The sequence below is a fragment of the Jatropha curcas genome, chromosome 2 (assembly GCF_041381405.1).
Source record: "Jatropha curcas cultivar XTBG-Jc1 chromosome 2, XTBG_Jcur_1.0, whole genome shotgun sequence".
Classification (NCBI taxonomy): domain Eukaryota; kingdom Viridiplantae; phylum Streptophyta; class Magnoliopsida; order Malpighiales; family Euphorbiaceae; genus Jatropha; species Jatropha curcas.
The window spans coordinates 661,795-673,159 of NC_143152.1; the positions used below are offsets into that span (position 1 = coordinate 661,795).

General features: G+C 35.2%; 2 protein-coding genes across 2 annotated transcripts; one reads left to right on the top strand and one right to left on the bottom strand.

Annotated features, from left to right (window-relative positions):
- Nucleotides 1-2,637: 2,637 nt before the first annotated feature.
- On the top strand, nt 2,638-4,563 carry LOC105642234 (uncharacterized). The gene has a single exon (XM_012226987.4). The coding sequence runs from the start codon at nt 2,765-2,767 to the stop codon at nt 4,187-4,189; it is 1,425 nt and encodes a 474-aa protein (XP_012082377.1). The 5' UTR covers nt 2,638-2,764; the 3' UTR covers nt 4,190-4,563.
- Nucleotides 4,564-7,974: 3,411 nt separating this feature from the next.
- On the bottom strand, nt 7,975-9,102 carry LOC105642235 (SAUR-like auxin-responsive protein family). The gene is made up of 2 exons (XM_012226989.4): nt 8,537-9,102; nt 7,975-8,217 (listed from the first exon to the last, which is right to left on the bottom strand). Exon 1 carries the CDS (start codon nt 8,957-8,959, stop codon nt 8,582-8,584), a length of 378 nt encoding a protein of 125 aa, XP_012082379.1. The 5' UTR covers nt 8,960-9,102; the 3' UTR covers nt 7,975-8,217; nt 8,537-8,581.
- Nucleotides 9,103-11,365: the final 2,263 nt, after the last annotated feature.

The following is an 11,365-nucleotide window of genomic DNA, read 5'->3' on the forward strand; positions in this document are numbered from 1 at the left end:
TGGGACTACCCACTTGACAAGCATACGATGGCCCAACACATGAGTCCATCAGGGTACGACCCAACACAGGAACTTCCGTCTTGCAGGTTCGGGTCCCAGGCTCTGATACCATGTTGAGAATCTGAGCCCTAGGAGCAATTAATCAAATCAAATTCAATTATATATTTAATATTGAGCTTATAATGAGTTGGGCTTACCTTTAACACAAAATAGCCTAAGCCATTTTGGTTGGTTCACCCTTCACATTATATGTCCTTTTAGTTAGTTGTTTTCTCTCTCCAAGACTTCAAGTATTCAAGATTTGTGTCAAGATTTAAAGAAGCCGCTCAAGCCAATCATTAACTAGTTTTTATTTCTATACTATTTTCTTGTTTTATTTTCAATATTCATGTTGATTATGAGAATATTTACAAGTTTAATTGAGTTTTATTTAATTACTATGTTGAATTAAAACTCTCATACTAGAGATTTGATGTAGCTTAATTTTGATTCCAATTTATAATATTATATTTGCTTTTCCTTGTTCGTGATCTAATTTATTATTGAACTTAATGCTTCCAGGCAGAGTTTTTCCTCTGAATTGATTTATTTCATTAATCACTATCGGAAAAAGGGTTTTTGATATGAATAGGGTAATAAATTACATGAGAATAATAACTTGATGCGGAAGCTATATGATTTGACCCACGGGGGTTTTCATAAGTTAATGACCTTATGTTATGAATTCATAAACAAACCATAAAACTTAATGATTTAATTCATGTTTGATTGCGCTATTGGAAAATAGGTAATTAGACCGGGTTAAAATAGCTAACAATATATCGGGAGAGCTTGTTAGTGATTTTAGGGTTATTTTCCCATTAAAATTGATTATCAAACTAATAAAATAAATTGGATAGAATTAAGTGAAGTCAAACTCCTTAGTAGATTTAAATCCTTAATTTCTTTTCATCAAATATTGATGCTTGATTTCTTTTTTTTTATTATTATTTGTTTAATTTAATTTCTTAAAATAATTTTCCAAAATAATTTCCCTTATTGCCGTTTAAATAATAATAAGTTAACATAATTTTGATACTTGGTATATAATCTCTGCGGAAACGATACTCTACTCATTTTATATTACTTGTTGCGATTTTCTTACACTTGCAAAAATCACTGTCACTTGTATTCTTGATAAATTTAAATGCGCTAATTCAAGTAAGCTCGTGATGATCCAATTATCTTGGTTACTTACTGGGAAGGTTAAAACTCAATCTTCGCAATTCCTTTTTTGGTTTCTGATTTGCAGGCTTTTAGTGCAATATTCATTATTTTTTGTTCTCACTGAAATATTTAAAGTGGAGCAAAGATTAGGTGCTCTAAAGCCCCTTATAGACCTTTTAGAAAATTATCCATCAATCATGAAGGATGCTGCATTCGTTGTATTCAGCCTATGTGTTGTACTTGATAATAAAAAGAGTGCAGTTCATGAAGGGACAGTTTAGGTTGTGTTGAAGAAGATTTTGATTGTACACTGTTGATGAGTTGTTGGCTTTATTTGCGAGGTTTGCTACTGTTCAGGAAAGGAATGTACTCGATGTTATTTACATATAACATGTTTTTAAATGTATAATTAAAAAAAATTGTAAAACCATCTTCTCCGACCCAAATTTATGTATCAGTCAATTTTAGAATTGGACTAGATTTCAAAATGTATCAGTTTCAAAATTTTACCTTTTCAAAAATTTTGAATTGGATCATCAATGTAATTAATATTTTTTTATTATTAATATTCTGATTTAGGAGTGTGTCTTCTTTATTGAATTATATTATTTTTTTAACCTTAGTTATTTGATCATTTAAATGAAATTTAAAATTTTTTTTATTAACTTCATTTACCTCATGTAAAGATTTTTTAATCAACACTGATAGAGAATATTTAGAACATTTCCCTAATTTACTTGCGTAATGATTTCTTAATCAACATTAATAGAAAACAATTAGAATATTTTTTCTAATTTACTTAAGGTGATGGATCCTATTTTAATTATGCAAGTAACTCTCCATATTGAAGTTTCATGTAGATCAATTCAGTGAACTTGTTACATATTAATTCTATATATCATATATATCTCGACTTATGAGAATAACTATTTCCTTTCACAAAGGAAAAAACATAATATGTATCAGTTTCAACATCTTTAATTATTGTCCAATAATGAGAAAAACATTGATCAAAATATTTAAATTAATTGCTTTAATGCAAAATAAAACTCATAATCATAACTACATTATAATTTACCTAAAAAAATAATATTATCTCATAAATTTTATCTTTTCTTGATATTCGAATATAAAAGATAAATAAATATTTTTTTATTAATAATGAAATATTACTCCAAAATATAACTAATCAATTGAATATATACATATAATTAACAAAAAAAAAAAAAAAGGATAGAGTACCCTTTATCATTTTGCTCTGTAGTATCAAGGAAAATATTCCGTATCGCATTCATCATTTTGCTCTGTTCTACGCGGACTTGAATCTTCCGTGTTTATTGTATCGCACCATTGCTCGTTAAACGCGTGTTGAACACTGCCTCAACCATCGCGTGAAGCTATCAGACGTTCCTCTCCTCAACCATTTCTCACAACACAACAAAAACAAATTTAAAAAAAGGAAAAAAAAAAAAAAAAACCACTTCCAGATCGCAAGCAAGAATCGGCGCTCTCTCCGACAAACAAGAAAAGAAAATCAAGAAAGCAAACCGATTTCGCGATGACCGATCACCCCCGCCTGAGCATCAACAATCTACGAACGACGTCGCATCTGCTCAAACAAGCCGCAGCTTCCTTCTCCGCAAATCTCTTCACATTTCTCCTCCTATCTCTGCTTCTTTTCTCTTTCCGTTCCCTCGTCGAGAATGGGACCTACGTTCTCACCTCCTTCATCGACCGTGACCCTTCTCTTAAATCCCTCCTCTCACGCCTTGACCTCGCCGGCCACCATGTCCATCCCTATCCTCACCCTCACCACCGCCTACCTCCTCGTCGCCACCGCCGCCCATTTCTCCACCTCACCCGTGTCGGAACCCTGGACGATGACTTCTTCTCTGGCGATGATGACACCGATCGCTCTCTCTTTGGGCCCAACAGTAAGCTTCCTCCTAATGGTAGCTCTGTAATTCTTTACGATTTCCATCCAAGTTTGGGTTTTTCCGACTTTCTAATTGATAACGGGATCAAGATTCCTGAAACCGTGCGCTCTGGGATTCAATTCAAGGTGGAAAGTGTACTCATTGACAGTAACGATAAGGATAGGGGGAGTTTAGATTATAATGACGTTGAAAAAGAAGAAGAAGACGAAAATGGATCGGTAGGTTTAGAAAAGGAAGGAGATTTGGAACGGATAGTGGATTTGCAGTTCTTTATTAAGGGATTGGAACTGGGCAGGCGTGATGCAGCTGCCTTGTTTTTCCTAGTAAGTTTCTTATCTGCTGCTTATGGGTGGGTGATTCTTGGTTTTACTGCTATATATTCATGGATATTGGGAATTGCTTTTGTGGCTGTTGTTAATGATCTATTGTCAAGGTTTACTTCATTTGTTGCTGTTGTTTGGGATGGGTCCAGATTGGGGCTAAAAAGACTTACCGGGTTTATTCTAATGAGATGGGCAGTTAGGGATGCTTTAACGCAGCTCATAGGGTTGTGGTATTTTGGTGAAATTGAGGATCAATACTCTTTCTTTAAGCTATTTGTGAGATTAAAGTTGATGCCTTTTTCAATTATGTCCCCTTGGATTCGAGGGTTTGAGAAGGAAATTTCAGGGTTTTTGTTCACTTGGTTTTTGTTGGATGCGTTTGTGGCATTTATTTTTGCTGTGGATGCATGGGTTACCATTGTGGATTCAAGGAGGACTGGGAGAGAGATTGTAAAGGAAGGTTGCTATTTGATATCAACAATGTTTAACCAGGCTATCCAAATAAAATCTATGGAAACTATACTCTGTGGTTCAGCAGCAAGATGGGTCTTAACTCGGATATTTGGGAAGTTTTTGGCCTCATTTTTCCAGTCAGCTATGGAAGTTTACTTTATGGTAGCTTGGTTGATATTTTACTTCGCTGCAAGGTCTAAAGAAGCTCATTCAGAAGGGAGGAGGTTTGGGAGGACAGAATTAGAGGGACTGATTGATGGCCTTAGATGATAAGTGAATGATGATGAGAGATGATAGTTTCACTAGCAGGTGATGCCAGCTGTAATGCTAAAATAGCGAGAGCCATAAGTGCAGTGATCTTTCAGTGCTTTGTGTGTTCCTGTTTTTTGCAGCTCCAGTCAGTCAACACTGCCATTGGTAGGTGTAGAGTCATCAACAATATGTTGTATGTACTGTATCACGAGGCAATATACTACTTGTGTATATTTTCCAGGAGAATGCTTCATGTGTATAGTTTGTTCGAATCATTGTTCTAAATCTCTTGCAATACCTACTCTGTTATTGATCACAATATAGATTGAGAAAGGTATTGGTTTACGTCCATTTGAGCTTTATGCTATATCATTTCTGAATTTGGGATTTTATTGTGTTTACTTTAACTTTTATCTTGTTTGCTTTTATGCATATTTTTTCTTATTTTGAACTCGTGTTTTCTTGCAGTGAATTAAATGACTAAATCAGAAACAAATGGTGATAAATTTAACGAGTTATAGCAAATTGTGATTTTATGGTTGAGTGAATTTGATGAATCTGGGAAATAGGAAGTTTTAAGGAAAGTTAAAACGTCTTGTTATTGATATGCTAGAATAGCGAGACATTGGAAGTGAACTTGCAAAATTACTTGTTTCTCTTCTTCCCAGTGTTACCTTTGTTCCCTTTTGATAAATATTTTTCCTCCCTTCTATAATGTTTAGGATACATTTGAGACGTCTAGCATATAGCTACTGTTAGTAGACATGTTATTGGGAGAGGAATTAGTGTGTATCCCTTTTAATTCAAACTATTTGAAATGAGACTTTCTTTGTACAAGACTTATGTGAGCATGCAGGGGACAATGAAAGATCTGGGGTACCTTTTAGTTTCTATGATTCTTTGTGACTTCCAAAAATCTGTCTGGATAGTGTGAAAAAGTATATATTGTTTCCCTCAGGTGAAAAATATGACAATAATAACTGGTGCTTTGTTTAAAATTATATCCAAGAAAGGCTAGTGCAGTGGGTATAAAGGATTTCCGAAATTCATTATCTGGCAACAACTCAGTATGAGATATAATTGCCCATATTCTGTCATTTGGATTGAGAGATATGCTGCAGGATATGATCTTGCTTGCACTGGGTGTTTGTTTAGCCTTAGGTCATGCCTTTTTTTTTTTTTTTTGATGGGGTCTATGTAAAGTTCAGTCATGAGGGTTTGCAGCACGTGATTTGAACGTCTTCGAGTCAGGTTAATCTAATGTTATGGGATCCTGCTAAATGGGAAAAGCACTGGAATTCTGGAAGACATTTTGGTGTTTACACTTTCCAGCCGTTGTCACAGTGGAAAATTGGGAGGTTCGGGAACTGCTTATCCTGATGTCTTGTGCACTCTAATCCCTCTGTTTGTGGGGTTAAAGCACTGGGTGGTGGGTTGGTTCCAGGATATGGACTAAAACACAACAAATCTAGGGACTCTTATTCCAATTTTGTTAGAAATGTAATTGGTCTAGGTGAACTTTGAGTGCCCTTAAAAATTTGGAACAGATTGAAGTACAGGGGCAAAAATGCATTAGATACACGCACAGGTGGAAAGCTATAATCGTTCCACTTGAATGCTAGTGCTAGTGCAATGATATGGATCACTGACCAACATCTGGTAATACAGCATGACTGTTGAAGTCTGAAGTCCTAAGTATCGTAACAGTCTGAGAATCTGTTTCTTTCTATGTTGCAGGTGCTAGTATAATGCACAATTTTACTGAACTTGACGAAAGACCGATTTTATTGCCAGATGAAGTCTTGCTGACCCACAATGGGGCTATCCGGGTTGAAGCTTGATGTTTTTCTTCTTGAAAGAAGTTAGAAAAGACTGTGATTTATTTCCAAATAGTGATGCTTAACCTTCCTGACTAATGTAATTGTCCAGGATGGGCTCATAGTTTGATCACCATGACTATATTTTGTTATTCTGTCATAGTTTGATCACCATGACTATATTTGTTATTCTGAGCTTGTTGCATAGATTAGTTGTCTGAGTTATTTATGATCAGGGTTTTTGTTTGTGTATCCAGTGTTGATGTTCTTTCTTGGCTTATTAGAGGGGGGTTGAGGGAAGTTCTTGCAACACCTACCCTCGAAATGCCCATCTCCAAGTTCACAGGACCTAAGGTTCTTCAATTTGACTGTCAGTAATCGTATTTGCCTCAATTAGACGTTGAAGCTTTGAAGTGATAAGGTCACATTTGTAGTTGATCTTTCAGTACAATGAATAGAGAAGATTTGTGGGTAATTTGGAGGAGAAATTTATAGCTTGAGGATTTTCTTTTGTTGGTTGTATGAGGTCACCAAACAGTACTGCAGCTGTCCGTCAATGCATAAACTTTCAGTCTATTTTTTGTATGTTGCCTTTCAATAGTCGTAGATCTGATAGCTTTTAAGTGGCTTCTATCTTCCTGTTGAATCTGGGTGTCATGTTTGAGATGAGGAATGAATATGGGTAGCCCTCTTTTCGGAGCAAGCATTTTAGAACATTCTACACATCATTTTTTTTTACTCAGGTTTGGGATCTCAATGTACAGCAAATCTGGCTGAAGGCTGCTGGATGAATCAGCTGCCAAAGGGGGGCTTCATGCCTATGGATAAAGTAACCTCTGTACCCTGGCAGCTCACAGATATCTCTATTTATTCGCTCCCATTTTCTTTTCTGTTTTAGAAACCAAATACCAAGTGTCATCTTGGATTTAGAGAAGCTAGAAGCACATTGGTTCTTTTGGTTACTTCTAGTCTATGATAACATGTTTTTGGCTTTGGAAAGATGGTTGATTCAATCTTTGGTTGTATGTCAGTTCTGCTCTTGCTTTAATCGCGCATTCTAGCGGGAAATATATATGCATTTTCACTTCTTCACTTGTTATTTCAACTTGGATAACAAGTATATCTTGGTGTATATGCGAAGTCAATGTTTGGATATGCCTTTTTAGTTAGGCAATTACTAAAACAAAAACAGGGTTATGTAAAGATTTTACAATATTGACATCTGCAATTGCTTTGTGATATATGATAAATCGCTTGTATTATCTGTTTGGATGCCTAAATACTTCAGCTAGTATGAGGAAAATTGTATTAATGGTTCTTTGAAGGAGGATTTTTTTTTTTTTTTTTTTGTTATGTTATTTGTTATCCTCTGTTAGGTTGCAGAACTTCAGAAGAAATTCCTCCGGAGTCACCACTAATCAATGGTTTTTTATCTTGCAATGTGAAATTTTGTTTGAGCCACCTAAATTGCTACATATTCATTTTGGTGGCAATATTCAAATATAATAATTCATTTCCTTGGAAATCATGGGTGAATAAATAATTTGCTTCTCTGGTAATATAAGAACTTGCAATTGGAATATTTACAATGGGCTTGTCTAATATTTGTCGATTGGTGAGCTTGCTTTAACTTTATTATGGCCTCTAACTGGGGTTTGAAGCTGAGTTGCTTTGTGAATATTGCATTATGACGTTTAGGTTAAATAAAAGAGAGTAAATAAGGGTCATTGGCCTAGTAGGCAGGGGAGGGTAGACTACTGGACTGTCCTATTGTCACTGCTATTTTTTATCTATTTCTATCAAGTCATTGATTTCTTATCCTATTTTTATCTTCTTTTTTAATGTTCTTGGTAGGTCTTATTATGTTTCCTTTCTTTTTCTTTTTTCAATTATTGCTTTGGCTGGTCAGCTTCTTCCATCTTTGCTGGAAGGACTGCAATTATATGAATCCATGGAACTGGAAGATGTCTAGTGAATGCCCTAATCTTTTCCAATCTTGAAGATTCATTTCACTTATATGGACTGCAAATTCTGCACTCCTGACCCATATTACATCACTTACAATCATATGATGGACTTGACCGCCTCTTTTTTATTTTTAAAAAATGAGAGCCCTGCTGGATTCTGTCCTTTGCAACTGCAGTTTCTGCCATAAACTTAACTAATATGTCTGTTCCTTGGTGGCAAACCCTTGAACGTCTCAGTGATGCCTCTTGTTGCCCTTGTTTTCTGAAAAAAAAAGGGCTCAAAAGACATTAATAGGAAAATGCAATTTATACGAGTTTCATCTAAGTAGGTCTCATTACCTATGCTTGTATTTTTTTTCCTCTCTGTTTATGGTTCAAGCTAATAACTTTACAGTTATGGAGATAACTCTAGTACCATTGAATGCCTTTAGTTGTAGGCATATGCAGTTTTAAGTGTAAAAACTGGATTTCACAGAGCAGAACAAAATAACCATTATCTAATGAAATTACAATCTTTATGTTACAGTTACTACATAGAATCATATAATAATGGGTTATGTTTTGTTTTAGCATTATCTTACGTTTCAAGAAACAAGAATCAATCGGAGTTGTCTATTGGATGAATCTTAAAGACACAGACAGGTTGTTGGACCCTGTGGAGAGCTAGCACATCGAACAATATCAAGAAAAATACTCTCATCACAAGGAATGCAGAGTTTGTTATCAGCAGTGAAGTCATATTCATCTTGAGCTTGATCTAGCAATGCCTTGAAGAGAGGATTCTCAAGTAAGCTAATCTTGATCACAAATCTCTTGTAGTTTTCTCCTACATACACCACTAAATGACCCTTTGGAACATCTTTAGGTATTGAAGACTTCCCTTCATGCAAAGAACCCCACAGTCCCCATTGGCTACAGCAGTGCTCACATCCTCCACAAGGTATAACTCTACTCCCCATCTTACTCCACTTGTTAAAGCAAGCCCTCAAAAACATCCTCTTCATATTCTTCTTTTTTATATATAGTTTCGCCAAGCGAAAAGGGAAAAGGAGAGTGTTGTGGGATGAGAGAGAGAGAGAGGATTAGGAGGAGGAGATGGTGGTGGAGAAAATGAAACAAGTGTTTATATAGTGTAGAGAAATGAGAAGAGCCGTTCTTTTGGAGCTTAATATATTAAATGGTTGACAAGACAGGGTAGCTGAGAGGAGAGGTGAGGCGAGTCGAGTCGAGTCGAGCTGAGTATTAGTAATAATACTACTTCGATATATATAATATATATTAGATATACAGTGCATATAAATATGAAAAATTGAAAAATACTTTAAAGATGAAGGTTTGACGTGCTGTACTTTCCTTTCATTTAAAAAGCATAGAATTGAATCTTGATACGAAAATGTACGAACATGGATGATTGTATGATAATTATAAAATGATATAATAAGGATCATTACTTGCTGATAAAAAGGAAAAAGAAAGGGCACACAGGGAGCCAAAGTGTTTCCTCTTTGTGGGGTTTAGTGTGGCGAGGGAGTGAGGATGGTTCTTGATTAGTGATCTTTCGAAGTTCTCGAAGTTAAGACCCCACAACTTGAGAGACCGGAGAAGATAAGATATGAAGTAGAGATGGGATAAGTTTCTTGGGCAAAGTGCGATGCCACTACGTGTGTGTATATATATTTCTCATATCTATCAATGGATATATATATATATATATATATATATATATATATATATATATATATATATATATATATATATATATATATATATATTTATTCAGACCAGTAACTATACAGATACAGTTACTCGTTCTGCGATCGTTAAATTTTAATGCAAATTACATATTTGTTTCCACATAATTTTGTTAAAGATGCTATCTCTTGTGTTAGACGGTAAAAAAAGTAATAACACCAAATGCAACATGTTAGATTTGAATGCAAAAGGTTTGGTTTTCGTTAGATTTGACAAAGTTTAAACTGTTAAACGATCGTTAAGAACTCGAGCTCATTTAGCATTAATCTTTGTTAAAATTACAGCTACAGCTATTGATGCAAGTGTTGTTGACAATTTTTGGAGGTATTTTGTTAAAGTCATTTAGATTTTGTTGTATTTTGTTGAAATCAAGAGGTAGGTGAACTACCTTGCTTTTAGGTAGGTTTGGTGAACAACCTTCCTTGACTTATGGAAGGTTGGTGAACAAACTTTAGACTAGCTCTACTATAAATGTTTACATTATGCTGTAATGGAATTAATAAGAAATTAATTGTTTCTTCACACTCACAAAATCTGCAGCTTTTTCTTTTTCTGCAGAATTTCCTTCTCTTCCTTAATTTTCTGCTCTTCTAAACCAAAAAGTGGTATCAGAGCAACCTTGATCTCAAAGGGCTGTGTGTGTGTTTGAGTGAAAGTCATAGAGAAAGCCACCAAATAAACCAGAATTTGTGAAGTTTTTCTGTTTATTTGCTTTTCCTCAAATGGCTTCCAGCAGCATGTCTCTTTCACCACCTCATTTTAATGGGGAAAACTATCATGCTTGGGCTGTGAAGATGAGAGCTTATTTCAAGGGGCTTGCATTATGGCAGTATGTGGAGGAAAACAGAGTACCTCCACCTCTTAATCAAAATCCAACCCTTCAGCAGATTAGACAACATGAAGAAGAGGTTGCTAAGGCTCCAAAAGCTCTGTCCTATATCCATGCAGCTGTTGCAGATCCTATCTTCACCAAGATTATGACATGTGAGACAACACATGAAGCTTGGGAGAAGTTAAAAATTGAGTATCATGGATCTGAAAAAACTAGACAGATGCAGATATTCAATTTAAGAAAAGAATTTGAAATGTTGAAAATGAAGGAAAATGAAAAGGTGAAAGATTATGTTGATAAAGTTATGAAAATTGTAAACCAAATTCGATTGTTGGGAGAAGAATTAGAAGAGAAGAGAATTGTGGAGAAAGTTATGGTGACTCTCCCTGAAAAATTTGAAGCCAAGATTTCTTCTCTTGAAGAAACTTGGGACATGTCACAAATATCTTTGAATGTGCTTTCAAATGCTCTACAAGCTGTAGAACAAAGAAAAGCCTATAGGGAAGAAGAAACCATTGGAGAGAAGGCTCTTGTTGTGACTCATAAAATAAAAATGCAAGAAGGAGGTTCAAGAGGCCAGCAAACTGACAGAAAACCAAAAATGAAGAAGAATTTCAGAAAAAATTGGAGGAAGGACAGATTTCCACCTTGTCCACATTGCAAAAAAACAAACCACACTGAGAACTACTGCTGGTTCAGACCTGGAGCTCAATGTAAGGTGTGTAAGCAATTTGGTCACACCGAGAAAGTTTGTTCTACAAACCAGAATCAGCAAACACAAGCCTATCATCATGCACAAGTCACCGAAAATTCTGAAAAGTATGAA

What these genes read in the sequence shown, in the direction of transcription:
- LOC105642234 (XM_012226987.4), top strand. Translation starts at nt 2,765, where the DNA reads ATGACCGATCACCCCCGCCTGAGCATCAACAATCTACGAACGACGTCG.
- LOC105642235 (XM_012226989.4), bottom strand. Translation starts at nt 8,959, where the DNA reads ATGAAGAGGATGTTTTTGAGGGCTTGCTTTAACAAGTGGAGTAAGATG.